Source organism: Motacilla alba, chromosome 12 (genome assembly GCF_015832195.1).
Source record: "Motacilla alba alba isolate MOTALB_02 chromosome 12, Motacilla_alba_V1.0_pri, whole genome shotgun sequence".
Classification (NCBI taxonomy): Eukaryota; Metazoa; Chordata; class Aves; order Passeriformes; family Motacillidae; genus Motacilla; species Motacilla alba.
This window is the reverse complement of record NC_052027.1, coordinates 13,604,740-13,625,939: the sequence shown is the minus strand read 5'-3', so window position 1 is coordinate 13,625,939 and position 21,200 is coordinate 13,604,740. Positions and strand designations below refer to the sequence as shown.

General features: G+C 37.8%; 1 protein-coding gene across 4 annotated transcripts in view; it reads left to right on the top strand.

Annotated features, from left to right (window-relative positions):
- The window catches only part of CACNA2D3 (calcium voltage-gated channel auxiliary subunit alpha2delta 3), a 394,439-nt gene that overhangs the window by 112,885 nt on the left and 260,354 nt on the right, over positions 1-21,200 (top strand). For all 4 annotated transcript variants that reach the window (XR_005258491.1, XM_038149689.1, XM_038149687.1 and 1 more), the window contains one exon: positions 8,962-9,021. Coding sequence is in view for 3 of the 4 variants with exons in the window: in XM_038149689.1 (XP_038005617.1) it covers positions 8,962-9,021 (60 nt within the window). In the remaining variant the exon portion in view is untranslated. The remainder of the gene's footprint in view (positions 1-8,961; positions 9,022-21,200) is intronic.

Sequence of the window (21,200 nt, the reverse complement as noted above, 5' to 3'; positions counted from 1 at the left end):
TGGTCCAAAGAGACAAAGGCAACAGAATTAGACTGTGCTAGTGCAAGATATTCTAGATGTGCTTAATGAGAGTGCAAAGGGAATGGGGAAAATTGGAAATGGAAGTCAGCAGTGAGGAATTGGTAGGGACCTAGAAAAGACCGGTCACAAACGTGCTTGACAGTGTGCACACCAAAGCTGTTATGCAGAAGAAAGAATTAGTTGATAGGTGCTACAGAAGAAGTGGAAAGTAGTATGGGAAACTTTAACAGTGGAGTTTGGGACACCTGATGTGATATTGATGAACTCAGGATATGGAGAGAGGAGTAGGAAAGAAAGAAGTAGGTCTAGGTCTGTGCCCAGTAAGGGAAGGAACAGGACTAAGCCATGGCTGTGTTTGAAGGCAGAATTTGGTACATTCTATTATTGAATCCATGCCTGTTTAACTTGAGATGTAACACTGGATTTCTAAGTCTTTGGTGAATGCTTGCAAAATCCACTACTGATGCATTTAGAAATGGATACCAGCTGCTTTCCTCACGTCTTCACAATAATGTTCTATTTGCCTCAATATCTGTCTTAGAGAATTCTACTTGCAAGAAGAAGCTGGGAAATTTTTAGTTGAAAACTTGGTGTTTTGCTTTCCTTTCAGTCTTTATATTTTTTTTCTTTTCAGTTAATCTATTGGCAACTGACATCCTGACCCTGTGAGAATTAAAAACCAGTCCAATGGACATTGCAGTGTTTGGTTTGAAAGTGCAGACAAGGCTCTGTGCCTTGTGATCGAGTGCTGGGCTGGACAATGGAAGTCAGTCCCTGCAAACTCTGGAACTGACCTTTGTTTGGAGTAATAAATCTTGAGGGGTTTTTTTCTGCTGTTGTGTGACGGTAATCTGGTTGGAAACTGAAAGGAGGACAGTATATCATGACTGGTTTGGTTGAAGCAGACCACAAATTGCAAGTTGAATTTGAATTAACTTGGGGGACTGAGCCTTAGTGCAGAGGTGAGGAAAAGGCTAAGGGAACAAAGCAAAGACAATTGATTTCACTTGCTGTTTCTAAATGTAAACAGAACAGAAACACCTTGACTCATCCCAGAACTGCTGGCCAGACAAAGTGTTCTTTCAAGGGTCCTTTCCCCTATTGAGTGAACATGGGAATATTTCCATTTCTCTTTAGCTCATTTGTATTGCACATATGGTGTGGGGTTCATCTCCCTTAGTTCAAATCATATAAAGTTAAACATCTAGTGAAAAAAAGAGTGAAGGAAAAGTTCCAAAGGTCTTTCTGTATCTTATGAGCTATTTTAGAATGGAACATGCAGCACCTTTGGAGTTTTCTGTCTCTACACATGATGGATGTTTAGGAAACTTCAGTGGAGAGATGATTAACTTTGAAATAGATGAGGTTGGGTGAGATAAATTCTACCAAAGGAGAATTTTGCATAAAAAGAATTAGCATGAAAACAGTTATCCCAGGTCTTTATCAAGCAAGACCTGCCAAGCATCCAGCAATGGTGCCGAGAACTGTCAGAGCTGAGGGGGAGCTGGTTTTGCTCAGCCATGTACATCCTCACTGTCTTCAAATGCAGAAAAGACAGTCTGGCGTTATCCAAGCAGGAGAGCAATTGTGACAGGTAAAGAATATGACCTATGGCACACTAAATGTGTGAAAAAATTAATAAATTAGATGTTTTAATCTAGCGGTTTCAATATAGGAGAAGGGAAAAAGGATCATAATGACACTCACAGGTTAGTGTTGACAACATTTAAAGGTGTGTGTAAACAGGTGAGTCTATGGACTCATACACAGGCCTGCTTCCCTTGTTTTTGGAAGGTGTTTTACAAAATAACATTTTGATTAAATTTTTAAATATATGTGGAAGAGAAAAATGCACTGGTTGTGAATTACTCATTGAAAGTATAACTTTGCAAATTGTACTGCCATGTTTCAAATGAAATGAAAAGGATGAATAAAACTATTGCCAGAGAATTACACAACCTTGGGTGGATGTGTGGCTGGTGCAAAATTCTGAAGAATCTTCCTCTTGGCCCTGAGGTAGGAGAGGTGGCTGAAGGAGCTGGCTGTTGCTGTACCCCAGCCAGGCAAATCACATTTTAAATGTCCCTGGAACAGCTCTAAGTTGTGTCTGCAGCTGAACTGATTCCTTGATGTCTGGGACATATGGAATTAAAAGTATGGAATAAAACCCTATTTAGCACCTCATTCTGCTCTGTGCTAGACATAATAACATGGTAGGAGCAGATTTGATAATCTGCATATTTTATATCTGATATATCGGGTTTGTGCAGCCTTTGAGCACTGAAGAACTTGGTACGAGACAAATGTGTTATCTTCTTCATATGGAGTCTTCCTTCAATGCCCTGGCAATCTCCAGATGCCATAATTAAATGTAGTGTCAGCATAGTTAAGTAGAAATGCATGTAATTACTCCAGGATTGTCTTAGCCGCTGTTACGCAACGTGTGAATATCACGTACTTTAATCCATTTGCAGTTTCATTTCTGTTTTGTCCAGCACTGTGCCAAGCTGAACTCTTGTTGCTTCAAAAAACCAGCTAGCACTCTAACAACAATCAACCTGAATATCTGCCAGTTTTGAATGAATATAAGTGGATAATTGAAGTTATTTGCGATAATTGCATATGCTAAGCTTTTAATTTATTTTTATCCTTTATTTATAATTTCTGCTTTGATTGAGCTTTGCTGCACTTAGTGTGGCTGAGAATTGTCTGGCTGGCTTGCAGTGGAATTTGATAGTAGTCACAGAGCAGGCAGTTTTTGCATGGCATTAGTGGCAAGATTGATATCTATCTTAAGCCACAAGCACTAGGAACTTGAATAGCAAGGTAACAGGCACCAAATAATTTTTGGTGCATCTTAGTCACAGCAACAGCAATTTTAGTGCTAAAAGTTCCTAGAAAATACCACACAGCTGAGGAGAACAATCTGGGGTATAAAATACACTGCCAGCCCTTCTGGAAAGAGGATACCTTCTGTGTTTGTTTGTGTGTCCTCACCTCAAGGACTGAATCAGCCACGCTGCCAGGCTGCTGTCCTTGCCCTGCTGGTGTGCTCCTGTGAGGAGCAAACATTCCTCCAAGGTCAGCATCAGTGTCTGATGCTCCTCTGGGTGTTATGGCAAACACTGCAAAGCTTTTTTTGATAAAACATTGAGATTGGGAGCTCTGTTTGCACCTTGAGGCATTCACTGCTATCTGATATGATACTGGGTTTGGGCATGGGAAATAAAAGTGAGGCTGAGGAACAACATCAAAATCTCTCTTGGCTTCTTTACCTTGTCCGCTAAATGAGCTGTGAAAGGAGCAAACCCCACAACTCTGAGGGAACTCAGGAGGACCTGCAGCAGAATTAGCACCATGCCAGAATATTACCTAAGCTCACTTAATGCTAATAAATCTTGTTCTCTCTCAAAACAGCCCCACCTTTTCAGAAGTTTTCAAAGCACCTGCAGCCTTACAGATTTCCTGGAGAGGAAAACCCCTTTTTCACATCTGAAATGAACCCCAAAATGGGGAAGTCACAGGAAGGTACCTGGGTAGTGTTCTCAAAGTTCAGTGATCTATTGCTGAGTGCTCCCACATGCACAGTGTAGGCTTCTCACGGGGAAGGCAGTGAGGAAAATTGCTGTGATGATGGAAACCCAATCTTGGTTCTCTCCCAGGAATATTTTCAACTGCTGAACTATGTTTAAATAGTTATCTGGCAGCATTTTAGGAAATGTTTTTGGCATATTCACAGCTCAATTATTGTAAATTTTGATTGGAAATTAGACATGCAAATCAATAGTAAGGCTATTAAAATTGCACTGAATATACCCCGAAGAAGGGTAACTACTGGTACTTGTGTTTTCTGCACACAGAAAACTGGTGTTTCAGCACACAGAATGCTGCTGGTTTTTGGTTGGTAATGTATTACCTGATATGCTACAAGATAATGAAAGAAATAAGGTTTTAAAAACAGGCATAGGTTTTCCTTTCTTGTTATCTGCTGTTTTTCCTAACAAAGTTCATTATATTTCATTAAGATAGAAATCTTGCTTACAATTCCACTTATAGGAGTCAAAAAAACAGACCTGTTCAAGTTACACAAATGAGTATTATTATTATTATTTCTTCCAAAACACATTTCAAATCAACATTGAAGTTATATTCATGGTTTTTAGGAACCTCAAACATATCTGATGCCATGGGAAATAATGATAAAGTTTTTCAGGGCCATTTTTTTGCTGTTGGTTTAATGCATTTGATGCTAGAATATAAGAGCAGCCTACAGGTTTGTCTATACTTTAATGACTGTGATATGCCTGTGCATTTTTTAAAAGAAATGTTATTAAATTGTTATTATTGAATATAAACTATTTATTTTATGGACTTAGATGATAGCAGTACCTAGCTGATACTAGTTATAATTTAATTTGACCCATCTTCAATGCTTTTTTTCTGATTTGTAGCAGTTTGGTTTTAAGAACAATTTTGAGAAGCATTTCTGGTTATATGTGTTGCAGTTGGTTCATCTCAGAAAAATAGAAAGGAAACAATGAAATAGATTTTTTTTTTTAAGATTTCATAGCCAAAAAGAGAGAAACATTCTTGGATAAAGATCAGTAACCCTCCACAGTTCAGGAGTTCAGAAACTGTTTCAAATTTAGTTATGCTTATGAATTTATTTAATCTAACTTCAAAATGGGATTCTAATGAAGGAATATCATTGCAAAGTAATCTGAAACCCTTAAAAAGTACATGAAAAGAGAAAAGATCTCAGAAGCTAAAATAACTACCTTACCCTCTGGATGTCTGTCTGATGTTTTTTTGTTGAAATTGTTACTTGCAGCTTTTATTTTCACCTTTCCTCTCCATTTCTGTTCCTTTTCCCCCTTACTTTTTGTTGGATTCTTCTTGCGCTTCATCCATTCTGTTTCACCTTTCCTTTGCTCTATCTATAGCAACCTAACTTGAAAGAATTTATCTGGAAATATCAGCTCACTGAAATTATAATATCATTTGTCAAGAAAATTACCTTGTTAGGTAACTTGAGAGATAGCTCAGTGATTTATTAAAAAAAAAAAATACCGTGAGGCAGTAAACATTTATTTTTCATCTCTCAACTTTTTCTGTTATTTATAACATCAGTACTACTGAATATACAAAAAATTGAGCTTATATTTTGAGATTTTTTGTGATTATATTATTTGTTCATCTGCTTCATGCCCTGTTTTTATTCATGTTGCATTGAGATATTCTGGGTCAGGCAGTTCATCTTACTCATGTTTACGTGTGTTGGGAAAATTCTAAGGATTAGTTCCTTAACTGGGAGAACCCCAATTGAGCTGTGCCTTAGAACATTATAATTGCTTTATCTAAAGATTGTGTGCTGCCCTTGACCTGCCTGTTTATGTGCACACAGACACTTTTCCACATTTAGGGCTAATTTTTTCTAAAAACACCCTAGAATAGTGTGAGTGCACCAATTCTCACTCTGTTTTCATAATTGATTCCATGTAAGTGCACACAGATAACTCACAATTCCCTTCAGGATAACCACAGCTTGGGAAGCATTTACTTGCTCCAGCAAGGATTTGAGAGTATGGTTATTCAAATGAAAATGTATTGGCATTTCTATTAACAGCGTCATTATGGACTATTAAGCTAAAATTGTTAATCGTGTTAATGTTGAGACTCATTTCTAGATAACTGCTCAGTCATTAAAATATTTTAAAAGGCATCTTTTGAGTCCATACAAAAAAGTTGCAGTATTACATGTGGTTTTTATGTTTTTGCCTGCAGAATGTTAAGGAATTTCTTCCATTGTGCTTCATCCCTTTGGAGACCTCTTAAAAAAAAAATCCAACCAACCTCCCACCCAAAAACACAACAAAACCCCATGAAACATTTGCATTCAATTTCTTCATTCCAATATAATTTGTGTATATCCACTAATATGTCATTTTGTGGAGTTGGACTTATTATTGGCTTTGCTTTTCTGTAGCTCTCCCAGATTTCTCATGGTTTCCTTCATAATGGTGTTGAGATACTTAAAGCAAACTGTGGTTAAGGACTGACACATAGAAAGTGCAGCACATGCTCGTATTTTCTTCATTTCAGATAACAAAAGTTTATTTTTTTTATTTAGTTTTGTGAGGGCAAAGCACAAAATATGCTTACATATTTGCTTCTACAGCTTCAAGGAAAAATTCCTGTCAGTAGACACTTTATTCTTTGTCATTGAGTTTCTTGTAGAGAATGTTGCTGAAATGTACATTAAAAAAAAAACAACAAAACAACTGAAATGTTAATGAATAATTCAATAAAATAACATGCAGTACTTTTCATTTCTGAGCTGCCCTTGTTACCAGATGTTTCTACTATTGCCCATCTTATGCTTCTCTAGTTATTTCTTATATGTGGGGATAAATCTTAGTTTAAATTTATTTCACTGAGGCAAAAATGTAATTGAAACACATTGGGATCAATACAAACTATATACGAAGCCATGAATTATTTTTCTAGCCCGCTAGGTACTGATATCTAATATCACTGGTATCTCATGAAATACTATAATAACTTTTCTTTTGATGATTAAGTAAGTATTTCAGCACAAAAAGAAAAGCATGGTTTCCTTTTCCATGTATTCTTTTTTGTATGAAGAATTTTTTTGATCCTTTCACTTTTTTACTCTCAAACTCATCAGTCATGAACTTTTGTGTCAGGGAAGCACAGAGTAGTAATACACCTATGCCTTTATAATAAAGGAAAATAAAGGGAATGCACTGAATTAGAGTAGTTATTTTACATAAAAAGCCTTTTTCATGTTTGAAAAATGAGGGCTGTATTTGTAAAATCCTTTCAGCAGGTCGCTAGCATGCTGATTAAAGATGGGTTTCTGAGAATGTTCAAATGTGTATGGATTTGTTTCAGTTGCTATAAGGCTTCCCCTCAGAGGAGAAAATTTGTGTTATTTCCCTTTTTAGATTTCAAAGACAAAAATTTGTGGCTCAAATGAACATTCTTTAATGTTTCACATTGCAGGGTCTGTTCTTGGTACTGTTCAGATAGCATGGGAGTAGTGGGAACAGTGACACAGAAGTTCACAGTTCCATTTGAAATATTTTCCCCTGGATCCTCCTCCTGCAGCAGGTTGGGATGCATTGTTATTTTTGGGTTCTTTCACCCCTGTACGTAGGAAGGTGAGCTTGGACATTTTGCCAGTTCAGTTGTGGTTTGGTTTGCCCAGTGTTGGACCAGTTCAGTTCCAGTTAGGGTCAAAAGGGTTTGCTGTGACCAGCTGGGTTTTCATGGGACAGGATGTTTGAAGCTGGAACCAGTCAATGTTCAGGGAGCTACTCCCAGCACAGGGCTCTGAACCTTTGCTTCTCTGTATCAGCTGAGGCATCAGGAGCATTTCCAGCTTTTAATTGTGTGTTTGAGATTGTGATTCTGCACCAAAAAAGTCTGGAGAGCCTTCCCATGGTGTGTGTAGGGAGGGGGCAGGAGCCCAGCAGGGGCCTCAGGGTTTTTGGGGCTGGTGCTGGTCGTGGGTGAGTGGGAGATGGGATGGGGCAGGGGGAGATGGGATGGGGCAGCAGAAGATGGGATGGGGCAGAGGGGAGATGGGATGGGGCAGCAGAAGATGGGATGGGGCAGGGGGAGATGGGATGGGGCAAAAGATCAAGGCTGGGACTCGCTGCTGCTCCGTGGACCCAGCGAGCACAAACCCTCCCTGCAGCCACCAGGGCTCTGCTCAAACTGTCAGCGTTCTGCTCAACCATTTGTTCTGCATTGGCAACCAGAAATATTTTTCTTGGTTCAGTTTCCATTATAGCTCAAACTGTATAGCAATCAATATGAATTCTGATTTCATTTTGATTTATATCCAAAGACTTGATAAATGTGCAAACTGTTAGGAAAAGGGAGAAAAAAATGTGTGCATGGCTGCCCACTCTGCCTATTGTTAATGAGAGTCTGGACCTCGCTTTGTGATGTAAAATATGTGAAAATATCCGTGTGTACCAGTGTCTGATAGAGCAAAGAAAATAAAACACACAGAGTATTTATTCTTTGTTTGATTTTGGCTTGTACATATATGAATGTTCAGGTAGATTAAATAAAAACTAGAAGGAGTTTCTTCCATGGTTAAAATACTCTGAAGTATAAAGAATTCTGGGTAAAACCTTAGAAAGGGTATAATGTCAATTCCCAACAGAGTATCTGCAGCAAACCCCTCTATGAATTAAATGGTTCAGGTAGCTGTGTTTTGGTGCAACCATGTTTTTTTTTTCCTGTCAGATGACAATGGTGAGGAAAAATAACTAACCTAATAACAAGGAGTTCTGGATAATGTTAAGAGAGTAAAAATACTACTGAATTGCTGCCATTCAGTAAATGTTACTTCTGTAATTGCAGAAAAATCTTGTGATAATGTACCACATTAAGGTAGTATTTCAGTCTGCTTGGTAAACAAACCTAGTCTATATTTTTCCTATCATTCATAGTTGATGCGTAATTTAGAAATTCATTTTTATGTCAGTTCCTTGAAATCAAGTGCATTATTGGGGAATTCCTCCTATTTACTGCCAAGGAAGATTTTGGAAAGGGCTCCTACATGCAAAATAAAGTCCATGTGAAATCAACTTTATTTTTGTTCTCTCAAAAGGAATTTCAGAATGGGAGCTACAGAAAGCTGAGCACTGGTGAAAAAAAAGACTTTTATTTCTTATTTATTAATAAGTGAGCTGTTTTTAGAGTTTTGTACCATCAACAGTAGGTACTGAGGGTTTAAAAAACTTGGTCCTTTGTTTCTTTTTTAAAATATGAATAACTTGTTTATATTTAGTGAAGTGTGAGAGCAGATAAATTGCACAAAATGCTCAAACAAGCTCTGTTTTTATACTGTGTTGTAAAGTTATCCATTATTTCAAAACCACACTTTTTCTTTTTTTTTAGCGTCTTGTTGAAGCTGCAGAAGATGCTTACCTGAAACATGAATTTGATGCTGACTTACAGGTAGTAAATAATTACTTTCTTGAATGTTTGTCATCAGAGTATATCTAATGGTTTATACAACAGCTTGCTTGAAGGGCTGCTGTAGAAAGCCAAGCATGTGAGTAATAGAAGGATGCTGATTACAGAAGATGGAATTAATGAATTCTGGCTCAGTATTTTGACAGGTTATGTACTTAGTGCTTGTGTGTTGGGACACCAAGCAGGTGGCTTTTACTCTTTCAGAGATTTCATTAAAATTCCCTTGCATATCTGTGGAGATCACATTTTTAAACCCAGCAATTAGCCCCGTGTTGTGTCGCTGCAGTGTGCTGGGCAGGAGCTGCTCTGCAGAGAGTCGAGTTTGCAGATGGGGTGGGACCCACAGGGATGGGATTAGCATGACCTTGATTTGTGCAAGTGGTTTGTGCTCGGATCTGTGTCTGGAGCAGACGCTGGTTTTTCTCTTTCCTAGGAGCCCTTAGAGCTGCACCACTGCTGTGTGTTCCCTTTAGGCATAACACAGGAGGGAGCAGCACCGTGGCAGCTCACAGCTAAAATTGTTTAAAACAAAAGCCTTTTCCTGAATAAGACACATAATTAAAGAAAAAAAAAAAAAGGTTGATTTTAGAAACTGAGTAATTTAACCTGGCATTAAAAGTTTAACAGAAAGTCTTACTCAATGCTTAGATGAGTAAATACCCCCTTACCTTTAACTGAATTCCTAGATCCATGGTTTCTTGAATGATGTGTTAGGTGGAGTTTTGTCTACTTTGCCTCTACCTAGTTTTAATTTTAAAACCTTCTGTGAACATTTGGCATAAGTCTATTTAAATTTTGGGCTTACAGAATTAAAGGAAACAGAGACTTTTTCCATCGACATTTTCCCATACGTGTATCGAAGAAATAAGCAGATCTTTTAAGTTTTGTTTTCAGATTTTGCCATGGTTATTTCCAGTAATCACAAACACTTTATTTTAATGAAAATATGATGCAAATTTCTGATTTCTGTGCAGAAAGGAAGAAAAAAAATAGAGTCAACTTATCAGAACTAAGCATAAAAAAACTGAGTTTAGAAGGCTGTGATACTGAGATCTGTCAGCCCAGGCTGGAGTAAGGATAAAATGAGCCCACTGAAAATGATCATTCACATTATTGTTGTATATTCGAGGAATGCTGAGTTCTCTGTTCAAATGCTTTAGAGTTCTTTTATACTCCAGCCTTGCAGAGGTGTGCTGGGTTTCATTTTGTTGAACTTTGAGCCTTGGAGAAATCGGAACTATTGTCTGAATAAATCAGAAACACGCTTTATAGAAGATGTTTTAGAGGGCTGCAGTAAATGCTTCTTCACTGCCGGACGGTTCTCACTTTGACAAAGTCCTTCATTTGCCGGGGCTCTGGCGATATTAACACTTGCAGGAAGCCAGTTAAAAGGCGTTTGTGTCAGCAGCATTAACAGGACAATCAAATCTTTGTGTGGAGCTCTGTTGTTTATTACTGTCACGGTCCATTAAAGCTAATCAATTGTTAATCTTGGTTTCAGCGACCCCTTTGCAACCCTTCCTGGGTGATTGTTGTCCTTTATCAAAAACCTCATAATACCATCTGCTCAATAGAAAGTAATGGCCAGGATGATTTGATAGTGTACATTCAAGTGGAAGGGGACAGAAGGCTTATATAATGTACAGTGTATACAATTCTGCTATCAAAGAGGAATTTCTTGGCATTTGTATTGCTTTGGCCGACGTGTGGAAGACAGGATTAAATGCTTTGAATTAGTGATATGTGATACAGCACCAACCTCTGCTCTTTGTGCTCAGATACTCTGGAAAGTCAGAAAGCACATAAAGAAAGTGGTTTTTTTTGCGTTGGAGAACGATAATAAAGAGGGTAACATCTTCTGCTAGGAGATGTTCTGTTAAAAAATAAAATAATTTATAATTATTGTTAACTGCAATTTGACCTCCTGATCTTTTACTAGCTCTGTGCTTGTGAGTGTGTTTTGTAAGATGTGAACTGCCTTGTTATGGTTCACAGAAACACTGTGGTGGATTTGATCTTCTGTGTCTTGAGGACAGCATAGATAATATTGTTTTACTACATAAAAATGATAGAAGAGAGAAATAAAATAATATTAATATTTTTATTGACTGTAGAAGAGCACCAACTTAAAGAAAATAATAACTGTAAGAGTTCATCTTTTAGACTGCTGGTATTCTCTTCAGCAATTCTGAAACTGTATTACTTGGTTGGACTAAACCTGATCCCTTCTGGGCATTTTTCTCAGGAACATTATTAGTTTTGTCCTTAGTTATTCCATAAGTATTCTAATCAATACACTGTAATTCTGTGTAATGGTCTAAGCACTCAACTATCTATCCCTGGATTGAATCTATTGGCACCGCTGACCTTGTAGTTATAAACATAAATAAAATTCCCAGAGAATTGAAAGGAATAAATCAAAATGGGTGATGTGATGTTTAACTCATCAGCATTATACATTGCATGTTTGACTAATGGCCAAACTATGAATCAGTGAGAGCAGACCTTAAAGATTTACCTTGCAACAGACCTTAAAGATTTACCTTGCAATATTTGGGGTTTGGGAGATCCTTTTTTTTTCTCTTAGGGATGTGAGGTTATCAGGAAATAACCTTCTAAATGCTACTTATATTTGAGTCTCAGTCCAGCGTTTTCTTACCTCGTGGGTATGGGTGCAAGTCATTCTGTTTATTAAATATTATTTTCAAGTTTATGAGTGGAATTTCTTTAGTCATGCCTAATGCATTTGGGGATGTAAAGTAAATTACTATTTGTATTACTACAGCAAGTTGCCCTGTCACAATATATTCACAGGTGTAAAGAATTGCTTCCTTTATATGGGAATGTCTCTGTGCTTATCTTTGCATAAAATGAAGCCATTATCTTGATTTTGTCACTTGAACATAATTGAAAAACCCCCAGCATAGAGGTCAGCTGCCATTCCCATATACCCAGCAACAGGACAAGAGTATTGGCTGTTGCAGGTTTTGAAGTGGTTCTACAATCATCCTTTAGTTTTCTTGGCTTAGTTGTTTGCCAAAGAAAAGAATTTGGAGAAAGATAATAAAGAGGGTATCATTTTCCTCTAGGAGGTGATAAATTAAAAAAAATAATTCAAATTATTTATTTTGGTAACTGAAATTTGGCGTCTTGATCTTTTACTACCTCTGTGCTTGGGGGTGTGTTTCCTAAGCTGTGCACTGCCTTGTTATGGCTCACAGAAACACTGGGGGGTTTGGTGTTCAGACCTCTGGAAGAGGCTCTGAAGTGGAAAACTCTTCCCTGGAGCTGCCACAAACCTAAGAATTTGTTGCATATGCAGCTGATTCAACCACATTGGTGGGAGGAGAGAGCCTCTAAACCTCACTTGATCAAACCACTGCAAAACTGGACTTTTGGAGGGTAAGAATGCACCAAGGTGACAGGCAGCTGCTGCCCAGGGTGGTGACGAACCCTCAGCCTGCAGCCACGGGGCTGGGGGAGCTGCTGGGCCCTTGGCTCACTGTGTCACCTGTGTCACCCTAACTGAGCTAAGTGCACACAAACCTGTGCTGTCACCACCTGTACAGAGCCAGGGCAGGATCCCTCTGGCAGGGCTGGGCTCTTTCTGGGTTCCCATCATCTCAGGAGGTGGGTGCTCAGCGGTGGGGCTGGTGCTGGGCTTCACCCAATGCAGAAGTAATAATAACTTGTGCTTTGTTTCTTACAAACAAACAAAAAACCCCTTTAATTTTAGAAGAAAGATTTATAATAACTTAGTTCCTACCCAGTTTTCATACTTCTGACCCCAGTGGCAGGAGGAAGTCATATAAAATTTTGTCATGACTAGTTCATTTGCTGACTGATTTCACTACAAATACACATCTGCAGGGTAATTCTTTTATTTTCTGTGTGTTAATTAAGTTCATTAGTTCATTTGCTTTACATTCCTGCCGAGTTTTCTCTGCATGTGTGTGATGTGGTGATAAAAAAGCAAGGTTATTTCTTTCTGCTAGAGTCAAAGCCCCTGCACAGTGGATGCGCTGGACTGACCAGATTTTATGTTTCTGACTGTTGTAGCTTTACTTCCTGCAGAAGATAAGAGAGATTCAAGTGCCAATGTGTTAAGATGGTTGACCTTATTTCAGTTTTATGCCTGAAGACTAGAAGAGGATTAATCAAATAGTTTTTAGGAAAAGATTAGTTTCCTTTAAGAATACTCTTAAAGTTAATTTAGTGGGATGAAAAAGGAATACTGGTGTAAGGCTGTTTTTCATTATTCATTTTTCTAAGATCTATAACATATGGCTGAGCCTGAAGGAAAAGGTTTGCAAAACTATACCAGAGTTAGGTACCTGTCTGCCAGATTTTGCTGTCTGTTAACTCCAAATTGCATTTTATGTCCTTGAAAAATCACATCCTTACTCTCAGACTATGTGTGTTGGCTACATAAAAAAATCTTGTGAAATCAGCAGATGGAGAGTTAAGGGGTATCCAGTGGTTTACACATGTGAACAATGCACTTTTTTATACAAAAAGAAAGACTTGAGATGTTTAGGAGAAAGCACAAATAGTAAAGGAGGGCTGAGGAACACAATTAATCCAGTTCATGTTGTTTACAGCTTCTGGGCCTAATCTTCCAACTGTTAATATTGCTCACTAGTTTATTGTTTAAGGGGAGCTGCCTGACTTTTTCTAATTTTGCAATTTAGCTGTTAAATATGGAGCCTAAATAAAATAAAATAATATATATATATAGATATAAAATCATAACCTAAATTGATGCTACTTTAAAAAAATCTGACCTAAATGTTTATTTAGTATAATGATGCCAGGCAAAAATTCATAAAGATGAATTATTAAATGTTTAGGGATTTAATCAGCATTTAAACAAATAGACGATAATTACATTGATATCAGGCACTGAAAAATACAAGGACAAAAAATAATTGAGAACAGGTATTTCACATAATCTTATGAAACTCCTGTTATAATGCATGTATTACTTCTGTGTTAGTGTTTCAGATAAGTCTGTCTGTGCATTTATTATCTCACTAATATTGCATGAGGCACATGATAACTAGATTTACAGTCTATTAATATTTTTCTGGCTGTTAGAATAATGCCCACTAGTCTGAAGTCAGCTCTTGAAGGGTCCTGGACATCCACAATGGGAAAGGGAATCCTGTTGGACTTCAAGCACTTGTAAGCAGCAATTGAAATGATTTTTGGAAAAGTGCATTTAAAGTAGCAGTGCAACAGCTGAAGTTTGATGTACTTCATGGATTATTTATCCAAACTGCTTATTTTCTAAATCAGAATTCAGTCTGTCTAAACTCCAAGCCTCGAAACAGCCTAAATTCCTTTGAGACTTTCTTTGAAATATTTTGCCGGCCCAGGTGCTCTCAGCTCAGTTTGGGTGGGATGTGGACCCTGCAGCTGGAGCTCCCAATAAGGCAGGAGGAGGAAGAGATCCCTGGGAGCTCACACAAATCTAAGCTGTACACTTCTGCACAGCTCCTGCAGAAGCAGTTGCAGAGCACTGCAGTTTATTCATCTGTAAAATCTGCCTCTGGAGCTCTCTCCCCAGGTGCCTCAGCCAGGATCTGCTCTCAAGGGGTTCATCTCCGTCTCACTCTGACACTCAGGGTCTCTGTGGTTTTGTCCATCCAGCTGGAGGCATGGTTTGGATATAGCCAGGGTGCAAAATGCTGCCTGAGGTGTGGTTCTTATTCTGAATAGTTTGAATTTTTCCATACTGATCAAAAGATAAGGGAGATCTTATGGAAAGACAGTAAGCATAGAATTCAGAATGTCCTTAAAAACTGACTGCATCACCAAAGGCCCAAGCTCTTAAGAATTGCAGTGCAGTTTAAAAGCTAAAAGGAAGGAAAAAGTGCACAGAAATGTGAGTGCCTAGTGAGCTAATGAACTGCAAGACTCAGCAAGCCACATTTAAATCATAAAAGCATCTGTTGGATTTTTTATTTGGTGTTAGTTTTTCCTTTGGTATTTTTTTCTTTCACAAAATACTTGAATTTTTTTTTCTGAAAGAGATAAAAGGTTCCTCTTTGCAGTTCTTAGTTTTGTATTATTCTTATTGATTTTTGTGAGCTCAAATTAAGGTCTTCCCAACTGCTCTAATACTGCAACAAATTGATTTTCAGATTTTTTAGCCCTTGCAGTGGAGAGCATTTTAGCTGGTCTACTCTTTCCTATTTATTTGTTGAGATTGGTAAGAGGAAAACTGAATTCAGATGTAACTGGTTAAAAAATCCAGCAGAATTCATGCAGAAAGTAATCTTCAGAGGAAGACTTTCACTTGGCCTTCACTCTACATGCATGGCAGGGATTAAGTATCAGGCAGGGAGTACAGAGAAAGAGAGGCCATGCACCTTTTTGGTGATTTTAGTTCAGAGCTTTTATGTTTTCTGACTCTGTGGCAAGGGAAGAATAAAAGAGAAACAAGGTTCTGTGAAGCCAGGCTAGCAATATTTTAGCTCATCTCCTAATGATAAATGACTTCATTTTTTTTTTTTGCACTTTGGAGTTTTGCAGTTTGGGGATTTTTAGCACTGAGGGAATATAATGAATTTTTAAAGACAATTATGATCAGTGGATAATTTCTATTACTTTCCTTCCTTCCACATGTTTATCTTGCTAAGAACTATGTTCTCTTGCTACAAACAAATCAAATATAAATAACTAGAGTGATTTTATTTTTGTTTGTTGATAACTTCTGTTGACAAGGAGTGACTTTGAGCACAGAAGAGCAGAGTTTAACTCTCTGTCTCAGAAGCAGAGATGCAGGAGAGATGATTTTTCAGCACTTTTGTAATTTTGCTGTGGTTCTGCTGTGTGTAAGGGGCCCTTATAAAAAGAGCAGTAATTCTCTGCCTGTCTGGTTCAATAGCTGTCCTGTCTACAGGGGCTTGACAGCAAAGGAACTGGCAGCTCTGGGCTGACTTTGTTACTGCAAATAATGTTCTCTGCTTCTGAGGAAGTCTGGCACAGGATTCTGGAGGTTGGTTCTTCTCACTTCACCTACAGGACTTGTCCTCTTGGTACCCTTAAGCCAAAAGTAGTTTCCAGACATTTCTGGATTTTCTCTTGCCAGCCTCTCCTGGAACAGCAGTCTCTAACTGAAGTGTGTGAGGTGTGTGCTGAAGAACACTCCATAAATTCAGTTTTACCCATCAAATATGGACACAGTGCTTTTGCCTCGTGGTACCTGCTGTAAATAATCACAGAAATCTGAAACCTGGAGTTGCCAAAGAACTGTATGACTGGGCTGATAATGCTGTTTTCCTGAGGTTTTACCTTTTATATTTATGTGCTCCTTTGTTATGTTTGCTTGCTACCAGCAATGAGAAGGAAATAACTTCATAATCCCATGAGTGTTTTCAGAATTTCAAGTTCTCTGATTAAACATTGAGACACCCCAAAGGTTTTCCTGAGCAAGAGAAACTTCTGCTTCAGAGCAGCTCATAATCACATAGGTGGGGCTCTCAGGATATGAGCAACCTGTTCCAGTTGCTTCTCTAGTGAATATTAAATTATTTGTATTATGTGAAACAATTCAGCAGAAGACTCAGTGAGGCACTGAGCTCAGAAAAGCCTGATGGATAGGGCAGTTGTTTTGGATCTCAGAGGCTCTAGTCTGAGTGTCTCTCCTACTTGATCAGAGGACAGCTTTGAACAGCAGCACAGATCTTTTCCTCTCTGGCACAGTTCTGCAAAAGAGAAATGTGTTTTCCAAAACTAAGGAGATTAGCAGGTCACATCTAACAGCACCAACAAGATGGAACAGAAAGTATTTGCATACAGACAGTACCTGTACAGTTTTTCCTCTCCCATTCTCAAGTCATTAAGTATCTCCAGGTTGGGTTTTTAATGCTCTTTGTATGCATCTTGTAAGTATTGGAGACATGTTTAAAAGAACTAAAAAGCTTAGATTCTCGCATATTCACACAAACTCATGGATTTTATAAATAAAAATGAAATTCTCTTTAGAATTGTGATAAAACAATTTGTTGTTTGCAACACAGAATTCTTTCATTTACTGTTTTTGCAAGGCAATTCGTTAACTTATTCCAATAGAACAGACAGAGGAATGAACAAATACTGTTCAGATAAGGGGATAATGATGTACCACAAGAAACCAGTCACCTGAAAACAGATAAGTTCATTTTCAAGCAGGTAATAGGGAGAAAAAGAAAAAGGAGAGAGACAGTATGAAATGAACATTCAGCAGAAAATCAATAACAGTACTTAATCCTTAAAATTAGAGTGAAATTTGTCATATTGAACTGGGAGTGAGGGTAAACTTGCAAGAACTTTACCTGTGACTCCAAAACAATTTACTCTCAAAATGCCCAGGATTCCTTCCAAGACTGCCCAAACCAGAATAGATTCAGCCAATATTTTTGCCTTCCCACCCAGTCAGAGCAGTGTGCACCGTGCTATGCCACAGTTTGAGCAGTTGGAGGCTTTTCTGCATTTCGAACAGACTGTCCTTTGGGAAGAGGTGATCCCACCCCAGGCCCTGCCCTGGGCAGGGATGTACCTCTAGGCAAAACAGATTAAACAGGCAAAATTTGTTTTGTGAAAGGAAGGATGTGGAGGATGCAGAAGAAAGCAGAAACAGCGCAGGAAAAGGTTAGGTGTCAGAAGACTGTGAAGTGCAGGGAAGAAGGCTGGAGAAGGAGAAATACCTAAATAATGTGTAAAGGCAAAGCTGTTAAGTGTTAATATCCAAGTGTTTCAGGAGTACTGACAGTAATCTTTTTGCAAGAGCCATTACCTTTGCTTAAAGTGAGGCTAAAATGGAGAAACTATTTTCAACTACTTAAAAAAAAAAAACCTTTGGAGAGAACAGAAGAGTAGGTAACATTCAAACAAAATTTTAAAACAGGTTTCAGGGAAGTCAGGCAAAACAAGTATGCACTGGGAATGAGGGAGAAACACTGCATAGATGAGGAAAAAAGATCACAATGTTATTGAAAAACATGCACTCCTTGAGATTGCTGTAAACCTTAGAGAACTTGGCTTATCGTTGTCAGAGCAGACAGAGATGATGTGTTTAATAATGTGTCTCTCGTAGATGTTTATGGGCCTATCAATTTCCAATTCTAACTAACCAAGAAAGCAGCTAAAGAGCCAGAGAATTGACATACAAGGTGAAGTTAGAGTTGCCAGTGCTTAATGTTTGGCATATTGGTGATAACAAACAGGAATTTGACATTGAAATTCACTTCATAGGAGGCAGTTTTTTGTCTTCTTTTGTTCCGATTTGTGGCCTTGAAAATACTGGACATCCCTCTCTCACAGAAAAATAAAAAAAAAAAAGAGAAAAAGCTTGTCATCTTCTGAAAATGCTTTTTAATTAGCTTTTAGCTTTGTGCTGCAGACAAGGTCAGCAGAACTCTGAGCTCTGTGCCTGTGCCCTGCCCTCAGCACTGAGCAGGGTTCACACTGGGAGCCACACTTACTCCTACATTCCCAGTCCTGGCAAGGTCTCCGAGAATGTTTTAAGAAAATGACTTTTCTTGGTTTAAGTGATGCCAAAGGCAAGTGACAGATCTGAGGAGTTTGATCCTATCAAGACTCGTTTTGAAAAATGCTGCTCAGGCTTAGCTTTCCTTTATCCGTGGATATTCAGTGCGTATCCGACAGCACAAGGAGGAGGTGATGTACAGGGATTGTTGTTTTCTGATTTGGTAAGTCTTCTACAAAGGCACACTCAGCCTCTCATCAAAGCTTTGTGTCTGAGATGTGTGTTCTGCCAGGATCATATTTTCTGAGTTCCCTGGAAAGGATATTTAAAAAAAATCTACTTGAAACCTCTATTTAATTCTGTATACTTGTACTTCTATCAGAAACTAAATACAGGTAAAGAATGGTGCAAGTACAGAATGTTGCAAGTACAGAATGTTGCAAGTGCAAGATGCTGAGGTGCTTAGGGGAACAGGCAGAGCTGGAGTTAATGCTTTTATTTATAAGGCTCATTGGTCAATGATACTGAGCTCTCCTCCAGGAAAAAAAAAGATCCTTAATTCACTCTTACAAAATTCAATGCCCTATTGTTCTCACTTTTCTGAAGTCACTGTTTATAACATTGCTCTCCTCTCCCCTCTGAGGAATAATATAATTTATTGGAGCAGTTCATTCATAGTCTATGTGATATCTATCTTTTGGGACAGAGATACCTTTTGCATGATGTACACACTGTTAACTTCAAACTCTTCCTGTTTGCTTTATGTGCAAGGGTTCATAATCAGGAATATTTATGCATCCTGGTACCCAGTTGTGCTGTGCTTGCTGTTTTCTGCTCTTCATAGAAAATTAAACTTTTTTTCTTTTTGGCTCACACCTACCTGAAAAGCAAAAGATTTGAGAATATTACCCAATGGATTTATGATTACTAGGCAGATAGCCAGTAATAAGCAGTGATATCTGATACTACAGCCCAGACATTCTCTGCTTTTTTCCACCTTTTTCCTATTATCTCTAGGTTTAATAAACTATAAATGGGAGACATAAATGGCAGACCATCTTTTCTCTTTTTGTGCCTTTTTTTTTCTTTGGAGGTGCTTGGTGATGAGATTAAGTTAAGGGTCATATATTCTTCCAGCCTAGTATTTAGGAATAGGCAAATTATTGAAAAGGGTGGAAGTGATCTAGGCTTATTCATTTTTGTGGGAGAGCAGCTTTTTTTGCTACACAACAATCATTTTAAATGGAAATAACAGTATTATAGATAGAGGTTTAATGAATATATATGAGAAAGGCACGATAGGAGTCACTAAGCAGTTCAGGGCTCTAGATGAGGTCACGTTTCTGACTTGTGTAGTATGAAAGTGAGTAAATCTTAGATGATCGTAGTCGAAATATTTCCAGGGTATTGTACATACTGCTTATTGTAGGAAAAAAAAATATTTTCTTGCCTCTGGCTTAGAAGAAAGATATTGAGTGAAAACCAGCTGCATTTGTGCCTTAACGTTTCCAGTGCATGTACTGTGTCTTTGTTTCTGGATCTCACGTAATTGCTGATTGTGAAATTAAAATACCAAGCTCATTATTTCAATCTTGAAATATAACTTGCTTTAGACTTATGCTTTTGTCTCTAATTGTAGTGTCCATGTGTTGAGCTTCATTAACTTGAAACAGAAGGAGCCCCCACTTTTGTGTTAAAGTTAATTAAACCTGGTAATGGTTATTGTCTGAAAATTTTCTGGGTTCAAGTAGGTTATTTTGCCTCTATCTCTATTTTCATGCATCATTTCATCAGTTGTGGTTTGTCAATTCATAATATACAGGATATGCCTGGACTCAGTGGACTATGGGGTTTTTTAATCAAAAAAATACTCTTGCATGTTTAATTAATGCATAGTTGGAAGCTTCTCCTTGTGAAAGAGTCACTGGTGACTTTTAAACTCAGATTATTAAAAAAAAATCGGAAAAACAAAAGCAATTATTTTTCCATTAATAATAGGTGACAGCACAGCACACAATAGATTGATGTCAAGGGCCACAGTTAATGACTTTCAGGTCTTTTTAATATAAAAATGGAAGATTTCAAAATTCTACAAATCTATGATGTGTAAAACCTTCAGACTTAGAAATGCAACTTTCTGAGCTGTACTCCACAAGGACTGTGGCCATGGCTGAGAGGGCAAATTAAATATGCACATTTAAATGAATGTATAGTTTAGTATTTATGCTTTAATAATTTTGTTCAAAGTTCTGCAATTCAGCCTTAAGTATAATGCATGATGGGCACATCTTTATCACTGGTTTTGTGGGTTATTCTTCGTAGGAGATGTACTCCTTAAAAAATACCCCAAAAACCCTCCTGGTAAAAGACCATGCCTAAGATCAGATCATGAGTTTTGCTCAACAAAGCTCAATGATTAACTGCATGAAATAAAAGATTGGAAGATGCACTTGCACATGGGAAAAGTTTGGGAGAAAAGCAATGTTCTTTTCCTTGAAAAATCATGCACACCAAGTTTAAATAAGTGTTTTGTTTGTGGTTCATTAAAAAAGAAAAAGAACAACATCATTTAAATAACAGTAATTTTATTTAATATAACTTTTCATGCATTTTAGGTTTCAGATTTAAACCATTAGCTGTTTAGCTAAAGCTTTCAGACTATTCAATTGAGATGTAAAAAAAAAAA